A 17,787-nucleotide genomic window follows, 5' to 3' on the forward strand; every position below is an offset into this window, starting at 1 on the left:
CTACAGTACAAACTGCAAACCATGAGCTCAACAGTCTGATTCCAACAAACAGCAGTAACAACATATTACACATGTAATAATAATATTCAATAACAACAAATATAATTAACACTAAACATAATCATATTCATAATCATGAAATACAACCAAAACATACAAAAGGTTTAACAGAAGTGTGATGAATAGAATAGTTCTGAAAGAGGGAGAGGATTGTGGGAACATGAAACTCTTCCCCCACATTCAGCTTTTATTTAGTCTAATTAGTTTCCTGTTGCAGTGGAATTCTTGGTCTCCTGTGTAGCAGGTGTTTTTCAACTATTGTAAGGAGGGTGTTTTTTGGCTCCAATACTGTGGATTTTTCTAGCGTTAGTAAAGTAGGTGGTTCTGTTGTGTGGGTGGTGGTTTCTGGCTGCCAGTGCACCAGGTGTTTTCTGGCCGTTGTATGGCAGGTGCTTTCTGGCTCCAGTGTGGTGGGTGTTTTCCAGCTACTATATGGCGGGTGTTCTTTGGCTCCTGTGTAGCAGGTGGCATTATGTGGGGCACAAGAGGAGCCCTGAGAAGGAGGAGTGGATGTACTCGGTTGAGTAAAGCCCGTTGGCCTGGTCAGAGGGCATTTGCACCCAAACCTGGTCATTTTCCTGGAGTTCCAACACTGCACTGCCTGAAGCTTGGTCCATGTAGCCCTTTTTATACTCATCATAGGTATATGTGGCAGGAACGTTGTTCTTGTAGAGTGCCACCCAAAGGCCTGTTCCTTTAACATGTACATGGTAGGAGAAATAGTAGACACCAGGGAATGGACAAGTGAAGATGCCTGTGGCAGGATTGTAGGCCTTCAGACTGTTGTGCAAGGTCCTATCGAACTTGATAGGCACACCAGAGGGTGGAAAGGGCGTGGTCAGGATTGCAGTGAAGGCCGGGACCATAGTGGCAGAGAGTTCTGCACTTACGTATTGTGGTCTCTCCTCCTTTCCATCTGGAACCGAGTCGCCGCCCACCTCAGTCTCCTGAAGTCCAGCTACCTGCATCTCGCCATTGAAGAGGACCCCTGGGGGACCAGGGGGTCCAGGAGGACCAGGAGGTCCTGGAGGACCATCCAACCCATTGGGGCCAGGTTTTCCAGGAGGCCCCTGGGGCCCAGCCACTCCTTGGTCTCCATTCTTCCCTATTCCTGTTGGCCCTGGTAGGCCAGGCTCCCCTTTCAGCCCTGGAATGCCCTGAGGTCCAATAGGACCTGTGGGCCCCTGAAGACCAGGGATTCCTGACTGCCCACGAGGACCTGGGGCTCCAGACAGCCCAGATTCCCCTTTGGGCCCTGGCGCGCCAACTAAGCCAGGGTTTCCAGGTAAACCAATATGTCCATGCTCTCCCTTAGGACCCGGTTTGCCTAAAGCTCCACTGGGGCCAGGCAGCCCCTTCTCCCCTGGAATGCCAGGCTGTCCAACCATCCCACTAGGGCCTTGGTCTCCTTTGATCCCTGGCAAGCCTGGTGGTCCCACAGGGCCCATCTCTCCTTTACCGCCAGGAATCCCGTGCTTTCCTGGGAGCCCCACGGACCCCTGCATTCCCGGGGCTCCCGGCTGTCCATCAGGGCCCACAACTCCTGGCTTACCCACCATCCCAGGCTCCCCCTTTTCACCAAGGGGCCCTGGCTTTCCTGAGAGTCCACGATCTCCTTTCTGCCCAGTCAACCCCGGCTTGCCATAACCAGGTGCCCCAGGTAACCCAGGAGGGCCCCTTATTCCTGGTTCACCCTTTGGTCCGCTTGGCCCAAGCATACCAGGTGAGCCATCCAAACCTGGTTTCCCCACTCCTTCTGGCCCTGGCTGGCCCTGTAGCCCAAGAGGGCCTGTTTCACCTGGCAGACCTTGCTCTCCTGGAGCACCCTGATCTCCTTTAGGGCCAGGTGGCCCAGGCACACCATCCAGTCCTGGTTTACCAACGCCTGGCACACCAGGTTCCCCAGGCAGCCCTTGAAGCCCACCAGGGCCCCTGGGGCCAGCCAGGCCTGGATTACCATTGCCATTCTCTCCTTTGAGACCAGGCTCTCCAGGAGCTCCTGGGCTTCCTTTTTGGCCTGGTTCCCCTCTGGTCCCTGGGGGACCCTTGCCACCCGGCAGGCCAGGCTTACCATTGAGGGACAGGCCCACTGGACCTGGAAGGCCTGGATTTCCAGGTAACCCCCTGGGACCTGGCTCACCCTGTGCACCAGCCTCACCCTGCAGACCATTCATGCCCTTTGGCCCCATTTTCCCCGGTGGTCCTGGCAACCCTGGTTTCCCAATTCCGGAAAATCCCGGAGAACCTGGGGGCCCAGGTTCTCCATCCAGGCCCGGATTCCCAAGCCCGGGTTTTCCTGGTACCCCTGGAGGTCCTGGGGGGCCCCTAGGGCCAGGCTTGCCTGGAGGGCCAGGCTCCCCTTGAGGAATCACTGGAGGACCATCTGCAATACAGGTTGAAAAAGGGAAATGAGAGGGAGATGTTATGAGGTCTCATCTTTTTATCCATCTATTTGGTTTTATGTGTCCATTTCTATTAAGTATTTCATTCTTCATTCTCGTGGTCAGGATTTCCCTGCTAGCCATTCTTTTTTCCATCCTTAACATCCTTGCTGTACGATCAAATTTTTCATCATGTACCTTCTTAAGTCTTTGAATTTCTAGTACAAATTCTAGAATAGAACAGTAGGAATGTATGAGTTGTTACTGAACAATTCTACAATTGCTGTCTATTTCAGAGTGAGGAAAAACAACAACACATGGGATTTTCTTTCGACATGTACTCACTCAGAAATATTAGCATTGTGATATCACTGGCATAATTGTGCTATTCTGTATGATTCCGTGGATAAGACATTTCAGAGACAGCCACTTCTGTGAATATTATCAAAAGAAGCACGGGGAAAAGAATACACTGTTGAAAGTGAAAATCCAATGATGTTGATGTACATGAATAGTACTCAAAGTGAGAGACAAAACAATAAGAAAATTGCTTGCTGAAAATAGATACCAGATGTTATGTTGTATACCATTGCATACATTTTACACATTATTTTGCAAGCTGTTATACTGAAGAATATCTACAAAAAAGTGATTACCTAACTGAGCACCTATGGTGAGAAATCGACCATGTGGTATTCATTTTGGGATTAATGTTAACTTTTTGCCTATAAGCAACACCAAAGCTACCAGTACTGAAAAATACTTTTTGATAATTATTTGTTAGTAGTTGGAGACTTGTGAATAAACAGTTATAATGTACACAAATTGCTCATGATCTTACTGTAAGACTTTATTTGTGCCTGTGTGAGCCTGAGAATGTGTGTGAGCTCAAGCCTATTTAATTGTGAGAGTGTGAATGCAAATGTATCTGTGTGTAAGAGCACCGTCACCCTGTGAGCACCAGCGATGGACTGATCATTCCAGCAGATCCTGTGTGGCATATCGCTTATCATTAGAAAAATTATGTTAACCAGGGCAGGAATGTTTTCCATTGGACCTGCCAGTGGAAAGCTTCTGGACTCAATTGGTTTCAGTTTGAAAACTCCCAAGGACAATTTGGACCATTTTGACATGTCCTCTGTGCGCAGATGAGGTAGTTTGCTTTAAAGAGACTCAAACATCCCCAATCTGCTCCCATCCTTTGGAGGTCAGTGAGGCTGAAGTGCATGGGATCACTTTACGATCCACACATGACACATTACACAGGACAAGACGTTGCCAGCACAGCCAACCAGTCTTTTGTCAGCTCCAGTACACGCGGAAACCATAAGAGGACTTCTTTTCCCTAATTATGATGTTAAGACTGCACTTTTTTTCCATTTTTCCACTGCTCTCTGTAGATAAACTTGTATGTCTGCATTCTGTTTCATAGGATTCATACCTGGAAGCCTGTGTAGTCTTCCGTGTAATCTGCATGTTTGGTGTTGGTAATTTGCATGTTTCAAATTTCGGCTGTTGATTCAGGTTGCTACCTAACCACTTTGCAGATAATCATTGCAGAAAATCTTGCCAGGAATGTGTTTGCATGCATTTAGACAAGAACACTGACGTGCTTGTGGTGCGGGTGTGTCATCTTACTGCCCACACAGATACACTTACAGAATGCTGTCCATTGTACACTTAGGATCATTTGGCACAAGCACCAAGAAGCATGTTTGTCACTTCTTGGTTTCTGTTTGGTTTAGTGCATTAGCATAAACGTCCGATGTCTGTGTCTGGTGTACTAGCTTCTAACCTGCAGAATTAGACACCTCCGTGTATGAGACAGAGAGAGAAAGATTGTGTGTGTGTGTCCCTTGGCCTTTAACGTTATTATGTTTAAAAGTATGGCCTGCCCCTATCTTGCAATTCTTGTGAAGGAGCAACACCCAGATGAAATTAATTGTGGGCATGCAACAGGAACTGTGGACGTTTAACAGGAACATTGGCATTATTTGTTTGCAGTTGTGAGGTGCCCTTGAACTGGAATGGCTCACAAAAGAAAGGCAGGAACAATAGAAAGGCGCTATGCAGTGGCCTTCCCTTTAAACTGCATATGGAGCTGCTGTGATAGAGTAATCAGCGGACAAAGGCGAACACTTTTGGCCGGAATGAGAGAGAAAACAGCTGGTGAGGTGGCTTTGTCGTTTACAGACTGACTGACTGCCTGACTGAAGGACTGGCGCCCTTGGCAGTGAAGAGCATTTTACTACCTCTAGAGGGCAGAAAGGGACAACAGAGAAACCTTTATCTTGTGCTGCCCCTGTAGCACACACCTAGCACATACTATTTTTCACTTCTGCTTTATATTTTGTCCTTTATTCAGACCTAATTTAATTTCTAAAATTCACTCCTAATGTGTCTAATGTGTTTAGATCATCTCTTAACAATCATTTTCCACTGATTTGTCTTTTAGTTCCCCCATCATAATTTGATATAATATCTTCAAATTTCATTATCTCATGAATTTTAAATCACCCTAGAGGAGAACACTTACATGAATGACCCAGCCTCATAAGCATTAGCATTTGCATTAGCATGAGCACTGAGAACCAGATAGCTCTTTGATCTGGCCCCTCCTGGGCTGGGAAACATGAGCACACAGCAGCCACCAGCAGTGCTTCCTCACTCTGCAGCCGTCTGCAGGACAGCAAGGGTACTGTGGAGTCTGGCTGTGTTTTGGCAGTCTGCTCTAATCTGTTCAGCCAGATGTAGCACATTTGCAATGCACCACAGAACCACTAGAGGGTTCTAGTGTGTAAAGGGCCGTTCCATAGATCGTTCCATAGATGCTATACAAACATGGTAAAGTGCTCGTTTTGGGTATATTTTGGACAAATTCACTCATATTTACGTCATTATGAGCTGGAGATTGATGATGTAGTTAGTGCTGTGAATGGGAAAAGGCAGTGTCCAGATGATATGAAAACATCGGAATCTGCACATCATTTGTGCTGCATTTAAATAATCCAGTTACATGATGATTAATGGACAAATTTCACTATGGAGATGGTTCTTAGTCCAGATCCTAGGACATACCACTGCTGTGGTAGATTTGAACAGCAAAACCAGAGACGCCTTCCCAAAGAAATGGATAAGATGCTGATTGAAAGTCACCAAAGGGCTCTGAAGGTGCAGTGATGAATTTTTCCCAGCAGGTAGCAGAAGAGGACTGAAATGATTATATTTCCACTTGTACCAATAGCTTTATATTGATAAAGATTATTGTCTAAGGCAATAATCTAAAGCAAGGTATGTGTGCTCTTCTGTGTGCTATTGTGTTCTTGTTTCAGCATAAGAGATAACATACGCAAACACATACACTACTAGTAATACATATAATCCATATTTTCATCGCAATGCCACCTCTCATCCTACAGCAGTGAGAGTCCCACTCTGGTAACAAAGATAACAGCCTATCCCCACACATCCATGCAGGCCTGCACACACACATGCACCCAACCAAGCATGTGCATACACACACACCCACACACTCTGCATACACTGACCCACACATGTGCACCCATACATGTGCACACACCCACATATGTGTGCGTGCACATGCATTCACACGCACACACACACGCACACGCACACACACACACACGCACACACACACACAAACACACAAACACACACATACACACACACACACATACAAGCATCCACACACACAGTCTGAATGGGTAGTCAGTGAATAAGTACCAGCTGCCAAGAAAACAACACCTCTGTAGATCTCTAAACAGAGGACTCTGCACTGTACTAACAGATAACTAACTCCCAGGACATTTTGAACTAAAGAATCCTCAGAGTACAATGACTGCTGTGCACTTTCAGATCTGCGCTCACAGTTACAATCTCAGACAGCACAGGGCCCCTGCAGAGACCAGCTGGTTCTATACAGCAGGTCTTCAGTCATGTTAAAGATCAAGGTTTGAACTCACTACTGGAAACAAGCAGCAGGAAGACAATATGAAGCTGCCATCTTAGTCTTGTCTGACCTCAGCACTCAGAATTTCTCTCTCAAAATGACAGAGAGATGTTTCCAGAGTGATGACTGTTGTTAAAGTACCAGTTTGCCAATTAATGACTGCAGTGAATGTTTGGAGTTTCCAGAGTGAAGAGATAGACAGAGCTAGACTATATGTAAACGCCTGTGTGTGTACACCTAAGACAATTACCTGAGTATAAAAGACACATATGATCTGAGGCAGCCAGGTGAATGGGAAAAAAATGCATGAGAAGAAAAAGCTGAACTCACCAAGGTATTGTCCCTTTCCTTCTCTAAAGGGGGGTCCTAGGGGCCCCTTCACCATGGGCTGCATGTACTGCATCTGTGGCAGGGGCTGGGGTACGGAGGGGTACCCTCCCCCTAGAGCACCCCCTACTGACAGCAGGACACAGACGGGCACCAGCAGCATGGCCATCAGAGCCCCAAAATCAGGGCTCCAAACCTGGAGAGAGAAGGGAGAGGGGTTATAGAGACCCCCTTTCATTGTTTCTCTTTTTCCTTCCATCCTCATTGAAACAATAAATGAAGTCCTTCCTGTTTCTGTATCCTACAGACTCAACTACTGCATTACAGTCACATTACTACTGTTCTATATGGCCACAACCCACACATATTACCACTGTTCCACAATCACAGCTGACTAACTCTGACGTTATTAATGTTCTACAATCACAGCCCAGACGTACTCTGTGAGACTTACTCTCACATTACAGCTTCTACACAGTTTTTCACATCCCTGGTGTTGAATTCCAGGCTTGTGAAAGGTGGAATCAGACTTCCTATGCATAGTGTCCATATTCAGACATTCCTTATCCTTCCCGCATTATACATTATACCCAGCAACACCTGAGAGGGTGGACGTGTGGCATAGTGGTAAATGGCAGGGCTCATAACTGAGAGGTTGCAGGTTTTATTCCTTGCTGGGGCAGAGCTCCTGTACCTTTGGGTGAGGTACTTAACCCAGAATTGCCTCAGTAGATACCTAGCTATATAATTTATAGAAAACCTGGTCATTTCTATCCCATATTACCTTGGTCTAAACAACTGTAACCAAATATAGCCAGTTCTTTTCCCACTGTCATTTTTGTAAAATTGTTCTTACTGTTCATTAGTTTCACTACACCTCTATCAATTCAGGTTTTATTCTCCCTTTTTGAAAATAAAGGAAAATCAGGCAAATACCCAGACATCTAACAAAACAGAGTAACCAAAGAGCAGGCAAAGTCATTCAAGTCATTCGATGGCCAAGTTAAAAAAAAAAAGAAATAGTTAATGGCCGGGCTGTGGTTATACATTATTTAAAACAGATTTACACAAAAAAGAAAATCACCACATTTTTGGCAACGGCAACCAAAATAGCACATAACACCATGGAAATGGCAGTGAGCAGAACAGTCTCCAGCTGGGGACAGACTATAGGACCCTCAAATAAAACACTCAGAAAGATGGATCTTATGATGAATGGCTGAAACAACAAGGAAGGAAAATACCCTCAGGCAATCTTGTGATGACATTCAGAGACAGAACATATGTAACATGTTCTTCGAGTGTTAGATCGGCAGACTTTAATTACGTTCCTAACAGTTACCATGTGTCTCCAACCCGTATGTTTTCTTTTCTCACTCTGTAACCTCATCATGTGATACAATCACAAAACACTGTGCTGATGCCTACTGATCACTCGAAAACCCATTTACACACACACGCACACACACGCAGACATGCACATACAAACACGCACATACACATACACATGCACACACACACACACACCCTCACATGCACATGTGCACACAAACACACACTGACACGCACACTATCATTCGCTCCTGTCACAGCACTCCTCTTCCTGGAAAGCTATTACAAGGACGCAGTTATAGCAGACTACTGGAAACAGCATAGCAAAATTGTAAATGAAAGGACAAAAACATTGTAACTTGCAGACCAGCAAAAATATCTATCCTTCCATGACTGGGTGAGGCCAGGGAGAATTTCATCAGGGAAAACGCTGCCCCCTTCTGGCAGATCAGTCACCATGCCTGTGATTTTGAACCTCATTATTTTCTTTGCATTTAACGAGCCGGCCTCACGCCCACCTTTCTCATGTAGCAGCTGTACCGTGATGGAGTGACTGCTCCTTTAATGGCTTACAGGCACTGCTTTGGCAGGAGTCTCTCACACTTTGGCAGCTAAAGGGGCAAGGCACAGGAAATACCTCCCTTTGGCTGCCAATCACACATGCATTGAAGCAGAGCACAGCCAGAGAGCTTACAGTCACAAACCACAGAGCACAGCCAGAGAGCTTACAGTCATAAACCACAGAGCACAGCCAGAGAGCTTACAGTCACAAACCACAGAGCACAGCCAGAGAGCTTACAGTCACAAACCACAGAGCACAGTCAGAGAGCTTACAGTCACAAACCACAGAGCACAGTCAGACAGCCTATGGTCACAGACAAAAGAGAGCACAGGCAGATGGCTTACAGACACAGAACACAGCCACAGTTCACAGTCACGGGGCACAGTCAGAGAGCTTATTGTAACAGACACCAGAGAGCACAGTCTGAGGGCTTATGGCCACAGAGCATAGAGCAACATTAGAGGTCTTACAGCCACAAAGCACAAAACATTGTCAGAGAACGTATGGTCACAGAGAATAGAAAGCACACAGCGCAGTCCGCTTACTGCCACAGAGCACAGACAGCATACTGTGTTAGAACTAGCTAAATATCTACTGTGGGTGGGAGTCAAAGAGGAGCATCCCCCTGACACATGGATGACGTAATATGCCCAGCATTATTCACTCTGTCATAGATCTTTCTAGGACTAAGGCCTTCAAACGGGCTCCAGGCCTCCAGCTGGCCCTAATTTACATCTCTGTCCTACATGCGTCTGGCACACACAGTCACTACAGTCTTTAGACTTATCCTCTTTATCATTTAGATTTACAGCGCCTAAGTTATTATGCATGCAATTCGTTCGTTTAAAGCACTGAGCTACAAGGGGAGATAGGGTTTAATCACCATTTATGTAACTACATTACTAATTATGGATGAAATCTGTCTAATACCGTACAGTGTTGATCAGTTTAGTGATGATCCTTGCCCGGGGTGATCAGTATTTTACACATGTATTCACTGGATTTTCCATACAGACACACGCGTGAAGACTGTTTAATGCCAAGTATATTCACATACATTGAATCTGTGTAATGAAAGGGAGAGTGTGACAATTGGGAGTGTGCTGTGGGTAGGAGAGCATGTAGGGATGTGCAATTGGTGTGAATATAATGACCAAAAATGAATAAAATAGATTGGGCATAGACAGTGTGTTATAGATGGGAGTGTGTAATGTACAGGAGAGTATGAGTGTGTTATGAATAGGAGAGTGTATAATGGGCAGGGCTGTGTAATAGACAGGGGAGTATGAAAGGTATGAGGTATGAGAGGCTGTGAGGAGTGGGAGTGTGTAGTGGATAGGAGAGTGTGTAATGGTTATGAGAGGGTGTAAGGGGTGGGAGTGTGTAGTGGATAGGAGAGTGTGTAATGGTTATGAGAGGGGGTAAGGGGTGGGAGTGTGTAGTGGATAGGAGAGTGTGTAATCGGCAGGGGTGTGTAATGGGTGGGAACACATTACACACAAATGAGTGTGATGAATAGCAGTGAGTAAACAGGGTGGTATACACTGTGTGTAATGGAGTGTAACGGAGTGTGATGAATTGCAGTGAGTAGATTGGTATAAACTATTAACACACACATACACACATACACTCCCCAGTTGAACAGTAAACCACACTGTTTCCTGAAAAAGGTATTACAGCATAGGGGTGAGGTGGGCCCTGCTGTCTCTCCATCACACCACTGATGTGTCTGCCGGCACGGCCCAGAACATTCTCAGCTTCACACATCAGCACCACAAAGCAATCCTGTCCAGGAGCCAAAGGGGCTCCAGTGTCTAGCCATTTCCCAGGCTGGGGTGCTTTCTGTCTCGTCCAAGTGGAGAGGTTGAGAACTGCTCTCCGAAAAGAAAACAGCATATCACCAACTTGTATGAATGTTGAGTGAAACCCCCAACCCCCCAACACCCGTTGCTCTGCTCCATGACTCAGACACAGAGAATTCTGAATATGAACACAAGGATTCTGCATATGAAGGGGTCTGAGTTATGCATATGGAGGCGAATGAGGAGGACCCATGGTGTGCAGAGAAGGGATGTGCCATCTGCAGAGTATGGCATGGCAAACATGGGCTGTGACCCCCCTAATCAGTGATGTCACATTTTTTTCCAAGTAAAAATAAAATATTAAAAATAAAAATTATTATTAATTCTGCCTTGGTTTACACTAAAACACACACACAAACACACACACCTATTCCACAGATTACTTAGCACACACCTCTATCAGAGGGACTTAGATGTGATCCATGTTTTATGCATATACAGATGAATATATATTAACTGACTCTCTGGTAAAACAGCAGTAACCCATCTGGGAATCAGACTTTAGATACCTTTAGGTAACAACACCCAGAACCTTTAAATAACACACTGCTCACACAAATATTCCACAAAGACAGTAAGTGTGAACCATAAAAGCATACACAATACACCGAACACAGGCATGCATCCACACATGTCCTCTTTAACCTGCACACACACACCCCTACACTAACAAACAGTTACATTTACAGGCAACACTTGCCTGGAAAACCCAGCCCTAATCCTAACTATTGATGGCTAATGAGAACTTGATCCAGGGTCAATGCATGAAGGCAGATTCTATTTGCACTCACAGATCAAAGCAAAAACACACAGATGCACACAGGGGTCATGCACAGGAACTCCCAGAGCAAGCGGATATAAGCCCTCCCAAGGAATTCATTGCTCTCTGTCCTCCCCAGATTACTCTTGAACCCTCATTTTTCCTCATCCACGACCAGACAAGCCTCTCTGGGAACTTCCCCCTCTCGAACCTGCTGCCCTCCACTGCATCACGTGTGAGAAAAACTATGACTGGACTGTGTTGGAAAGGGAAAAAACAGGGCAGATGTACAGCTGATAATGGAGGCCACAGAAAGACATCCAAACCCAAAGTTCCATAATCAACACCAGCTCCCTTACTCTATAGACAGAGGGAGAGAAAGAGAGGGGGGGGGGACAGAGAGGTGGAGAGAGAGAGGGAGAGGGAGATGGAGAAAGAGACAGAGAGAGGGAAAGAGGGGCAGAGAGATGGAGAGAGAGAGGAAGAGAGGGAGGGAAATAGGGGCAGAGAGATGGAGAGAGAGAGAGTTGGAGAAAGGGGCTCCACAGATAACCACTGTAGCTGTATGCACACAGTCAAAAAAGCAATAGAAAGAACTTAAAAAACAGAATGTAATAACTTAATTTTGAATTTATCCTGCAAATATTTGCAGCAGTGAGAATTCTGTTAGGTCTACTCTGAGCAAGAAGAAAGGAAAGGCATCAGTTTCAGCTCTTTTCCTTTTGTCTTCTGATTTCCCTCACTGGCTCACAGCACCATATGATGAAAAATAGTTATGTAACTAGCAATACATTGTGAAGGCAAGGGAACAACAAGAGAGGATAAGACTGGATTTCATTCTTACCTTTCTGAACAGCTTGAGGAATCTACAATCTGTGTCAATCAATCAGCTTCCTTGGAAATGAGCCACAGTGTTAAGGAGAATGCAGTTCTTGAGAGAGCCTGGAAACTCAGAGAGAGCTAAACTACATTTACATATGCAGAGGATGAAGATAAAAAAATGTATTGCAGCAGGAAAGTCTGTATGTCCCTCTCTCCTAAAAATGTTATTCCTTTTGTTTGAATAAAAATCTCATTCCATTTGCCTGTGCAGACTGCAGGAACAGAGGCTTTCTGCGGTGCTGTTGTCTGCTGGCTGACAGCGAGCATATATGAGACCCACCTTCTGAATCGCAGCTACAGCAGGAAAGAGAGGAGTGGGAGGGATGGAGCAAGGGATGGAAAGAGAGAGAGAGAGAGAGAGAGAGAGAGAGAGAGAGAATTTGGATTTGGAGACAGTTAGCCTTTGATTAAATTACCATTTGCCTTTAATTTTGACTTAACATTAATTGTAAGCGTTATTTTGTTTCTCCACAAATAGAGTTCAGCAATTTCAGCGATCACCACAATTACTGAAAAAATGAGTGCATTGAAAATCAGTACCGCATGCATGCGTTTGTGAGGGTCTGTGGTTAATCCAGGCCCAGGGGTCAGGGACGCTGATATACACAATTCAAATTTATATTTGCCTTCTAAATTATGAAGGTGTGATTTTCACCTTTGAATAGCGATGTGCACAAAACTGCAACTGAATTGTGAACCACCTTTTGCGCTGAACTTGCCCCACCTTTTTTCAAAGGAAACTCAAGTTGTTGTTCACATCTTCCACATGGTTTCAAGAGACACCAACTTTTAAGCAAATGTGTATACAGTCTGAGAGAGGTTATTGAGCAGGACATGACCGTGATTGTGTGGGGTTCAGCCAGAGGCAAGCCCTTTTGATCTTAACAATGGGTGAAACAACAATGACGGTTTGGAAACACCATTGGCTGCAGATAAACTATTCACAGTTTGCAGTGTGGCCTGATGAGGTGGTTGCCAATTCATATTCCAACACAGAACTCTGCTATGGCACCCTGGAGCAGTGTACATAACCTGCACTACCAAAGTAAATATACAGCTGTGTTAAAACAATATGAAAGCAATGTAAGTTATGATTAATAACAGAAAAAGACAGCAATGGAGGAATGATGTCATCAGGCACTTGGGCTGATGATGTCATCAACAGGGGAACTTGTGCTTTGCAGGTGTGTTGTGTGTGAATAGAGATGCCCATTCATGGTATGGAAAGGGTGTTCCCATAAGATCCTCCTGGGGGTCTCTGCCTGCACCCCAACGACACACCCACACAAACATTCTTTTCTTATGGTCCTCGTTCAGGGGCTGGAACACCCCCACCTCTTCTCTTCCTGTTTACTCTCCACCAGAAAGCACCTTCATCATGAGGTGTTGCTGCCACACAGTTCCACCCTGCTTATTTCTGCCTTTGTTCATTCACGACAGAAAAAGAACTCTGCTTCGGTCTATCTGGACAGACAAACAGATCTAATAAACAGATAGATAGACAGCTAGACAGACAGGTAGACAAATACCTACACAGAATGCTAAAGAGACTGTCTGCAGTTGCTGCCTGCATTTATAAATAATAGTCATTGTATGCAATGTGTAAAAAAGAACATCAAGGTTTCTGCAAAGAGTGAGAAACAGCATTGAAGGCAGAAGCAGGAGCAGGAAAGGAGACCCTCTGAAAGCCAGACTGTCAGCTATGAGAGGTATGCATGACTTAGGAGCATGTGCCGTGGGAAACACCAAAATGATTAACTTCAGCATCTGACTATAGAACAGACCATATGCAATATTGAGTAGACAGAGAATGTATACAGTCTACCAGTACAGTATAGAGCAGTACAATATATTATAGCAGAGAAAAGTACAACAGAGTAGGTATAAAATTACAACATTAGTGGGGAAAATGTAGATAATTGATATGTTCTTAATCCATGAGACATAAATGTAAATGTTATTTCATTAATTTCTCTTAAAGAGCACTGGTGACTCACTGGGGCAGTGGAAAAAATGACAAAAATGGAAAAAAAGAAAACATCACACACCACCATTCTTTTCACTGGCATGAGAATCAATGTACGAGAGTGCTCCATGAGGAGAGAGAATACAGGCAGAAATGCCGCGCATTAGGATTAATACACAGAGGTAGGTCCCCACAAAGAATCCGAGGGTGTGCATCTCAGGGCTGCTCAGGAGCCCACACTTTGGGCACAAACACGTACACTGGTGCTGCTGAGTTTGTGTCCCACTGGAGTTTTAATCATTCTTTATGGGGGCTGACAGAATGAGGGGATTATTCCAGAGTAATTGCTTCCAGAGGGCGGCAGGCAGACTGCGGCCCGATCCCTCACACGGGGGGCTAGAAGCAGAGTGTCTGAGCACAGCCAAGCAACAAACACAGAGGGACGGCGAGAAGTGCCGCAGACGCGAAAGCCGTCTGATTTACGAGTCAAATATGCAAACACAGAACACAAGAAGGGACTGAGAACGCGAAACCAACCCGATTTATGGGTTAAATATTCAAAGACGGAATACAGCAAGGAGTACTGCGAACACAGCACTTACCTGATTTACGAGTTAAATATTCCAACAGAAAACAAGAAAAACTGCAAACACGAAACCTACGTCATTTGTGAGTTAAAAAGGCAGGAGGTTAGATGTACCCAAGGTGCTGAAGTGAACGTGTGCGGCTTGGATGTGACCGACATATTCACAGTGGAAACAAACAGAAAAGTTTTCTTCTATTACTGGGAGATACAGGGATGCACGTTTTGAAAAAATCCATTTCAAAACAAGCCAGCCAGAGGACAATGTCCTCTTCAGAACAGCAGCAGTTGAACCTCAGAAACAGACTGGAACAAGCAGAATGTACATCAGTGTGGATCAATGTTCAGAGCCCCGTAAGGTTGTTGGGTCCAGTCCCACTACAGTTGGTTGCCGTAGCACTCATGTTCAAGGCCGGGTTTCTTTGTTTTGTATTTTTGGAATAAATTGTTTGATTCTTTTTTGTAAACGTGTTCCTTCTGCTTGTTTTTCTGTGATGAGCATCAGCCAGCTTCTTTACAAGGTCACAAATGTGTATGTGTCAGCATCATGAGTTCCCCAGTTCCTACTTGCATGCATACAGACAGGCTCAAATTACATGGCAAAGCTGTTCCTTCCACACCCAAAGCATCACTCTGTTAGATCCAATTCCTCCATACTCCTGAGCAGAGAAAGAGTCATCACCCACCTGTGGGTGCCATGTACCGTCCGGCTGGATCAAAAGCTTGCTCTCGCATTCTCATGGGGACAGACGCATTGTACTGATCTCAACACAGGGTTAACTGTTAGAAGGAGAGAACAGAGACATGAATGTGAAGGTACCTGTCATATGTGTGATCAGGTACATAATTGTATGGAATGGTTTTTTAAGATACAGTCATAGATTGACTACTGGAAGCTGATCCAAGAAATCTGGATAATATCTGCCTTTACGCACAGATACGCGTTTATCTGCCTAGTGTATATATCACACTATATACCTTTGGTAATGCTAAGATCATACTATCTACCTTTGATTATACTATCTGCTTTTGGTAATACTGTCTGCCATGGCTTTACTCCTCTCTGCCCTGATAAACACGTGACTGTATTCTGACCTTGACAGAATTCAATCACCACACCAAGACTGCTTCAGAATTCATGTTAATCAACACTGATTCAACACTGAAGTCCATTGCAAAGAGCAATGACTGCTGTCATATATTTCTGGTAACAGCAGAGGCTAGTGCAAAGGTACCCTTAACATGACATTGTTGCTGTAAGCTGGATCAAATTACTTCATTTTAGCTGCCTTGGTAAAAATCCAGCTAAATAAATATGTTACATTATAGTGCAAATGTGGACAAGCTACAGAGAATTAAGGAGAATGCCAATATTTTCATAGCAAAAGCTGTAATCATCGTGATTAATGTTCTTAACAGACATTCTTACCCACAAACACATTTGTAAACATGATCTGCTGAATATGAACTGTAGCAATTAGGAATAAGAACATTGATCATGGGTACCACGGCATTGTCTCATTTAGGATTTGAACCTACAACCTTGAGGTTACAATTTCAGTTTACTCAGCTTTGTGTTGTATATTTATTTGAAAATTTAATTGGGTGAGATATCGGGTACAAAGGTACAAATTCGGCTTAAATGAAAACAGCAAGTCCTTTCTTACATGTTTCTCATCACACCCATTTCCTTACATTATCCCCACTCAAAATGCACCCAGTTTCCACCCAAACAAAGGGACATACCATTTGATGGAGAGAAGGATTTTTTTTCATTTTTTCTATTTCTCTCTCTCTCCCTCTCTCTCTCTCCCTGCTTTAATGTAAATGCATACAATTTGTAGTCTCAGAGACCTATGTAATTCTTCTGTAATTTTCGGCTTGCTGACCGTTAGTTGAGACACTTTCCCACACATATCTGCGCCATATGAGATGCGCAATCCATGCAGACCGCATCTGCTTTTTGAACAACAGCAAGCATCAAATTTCTTCCACATTCTGTAACAAAAAAAACTTGTTTTAACAGTACTGTGTGAAAATCACCATATATTTCACCATAAATGCTCTGTCAGTTTTTTCAAACCCATTTTACGACATATATGTCATATTTGTGGAGCATTCCACTCAGCCTGTTGCCGAGGTAGTCTCCCAACACTCTCTGGCTGATTGGACGGCTTCCAGTTGCTAGCAGACCAATGAATCTAATAAAGGAGACATTTCTACATAAAATACACAAACCCTCAAGTATTCATTTCTCTTCCTCCACCGCCTTGATGCCCTTCAGTGACAAAGAGCGGTCGGATAATTAAATACCACACGTTTCCATATTCCATATTCCGTCCAAGGAGGAATTTCATGGGCAGCTGTTTCACATTTACCACATCCTTTTCTTGCCTTTTGTAAGTTATAGCAAAAGGAACAAAGGTGGTTTTCTAAGTGTACCACCACAGCTCCTGCGAAGTCCAAGAGCAACCATCATTTGGAGACACTGTTTACAGATCATCCGGCTTCATTTGCAACTGCTGTGGATGTCCATGGCAGCTACAGGAAGCACAGATATTCCATCTGATAATTTAACAGCATGTAGTTTTGGAAGGTATATGGCTGCATGACACATCTTATCAGTATTTCATGTAAAGCGATGGTTCAGTTGATATGTTTATCCTTGCCTTATCCTTTCTTCTCTGCATGACGTAAACACTGGAGTATATCCACTCTGAATTTGTCAATTTGTCTGAGTAGCAGTCAGGCTTTTTTGTTGCTTTATTGCAAATTTATAGTTATGTGATATAAGATATAAGATAAGTTGCTATGAGGAACTATTTAAAGGGGGTTGGAAACCTGCAGCTCCATGCAGCTGGGAGCCATTTGTGAAACATGATGAAAAGCAATCATTTTCAGTCTCTATGATGCACAAAAGGCCAGTCCAAGCCTACCCTCTCCCACAGGTGCACACTTTGGAACTATGACACTACAGAACTACTACAATGTCCCAGAGAAACCATCTGAATTGACCTGAAGCCTCATGAACCCTGTAACTGGTGGGACTATTATGTCCTGTCAATCATTGACTTGTATGAACCACTCCATAGCAAAAGACAT

General features: G+C 44.4%; 1 protein-coding gene across 1 annotated transcript; it reads right to left on the reverse strand.

The window, feature by feature from the left end:
* Positions 1 to 296: 296 nt before the first annotated feature.
* On the reverse strand, positions 297 to 12,160 carry LOC118786690 (collagen alpha-2(VIII) chain-like). The gene is made up of 3 exons (XM_036541953.1): positions 12,099 to 12,160; positions 6,742 to 6,934; positions 297 to 2,443 (listed from the first exon to the last, which is right to left on the reverse strand). The coding sequence occupies exons 2-3, from the start codon at positions 6,905 to 6,907 to the stop codon at positions 531 to 533; spliced, it is 2,079 nt and encodes a 692-aa protein (XP_036397846.1). The 5' UTR covers positions 6,908 to 6,934; positions 12,099 to 12,160; the 3' UTR covers positions 297 to 530.
* Positions 12,161 to 17,787: the final 5,627 nt, after the last annotated feature.

The sequence above is a fragment of the Megalops cyprinoides genome, chromosome 12 (assembly GCF_013368585.1).
Source record: "Megalops cyprinoides isolate fMegCyp1 chromosome 12, fMegCyp1.pri, whole genome shotgun sequence".
In the NCBI taxonomy this organism is placed as follows: domain Eukaryota; kingdom Metazoa; phylum Chordata; class Actinopteri; order Elopiformes; family Megalopidae; genus Megalops; species Megalops cyprinoides.

Bases quoted from the DNA above. Each gene is read 5' to 3' on its own strand.
- LOC118786690 (XM_036541953.1), bottom strand. From the start codon at position 6,907: ATGGCCATGCTGCTGGTGCCCGTCTGTGTCCTGCTGTCAGTAGGGGGT. The intron at 2,444-6,741 runs GTGAGTTCAGCT...CCTGTATTGCAG, and splicing joins AGGAAAGGGACAATACCTTG to ATGGTCCTCCAGTGATTCCT.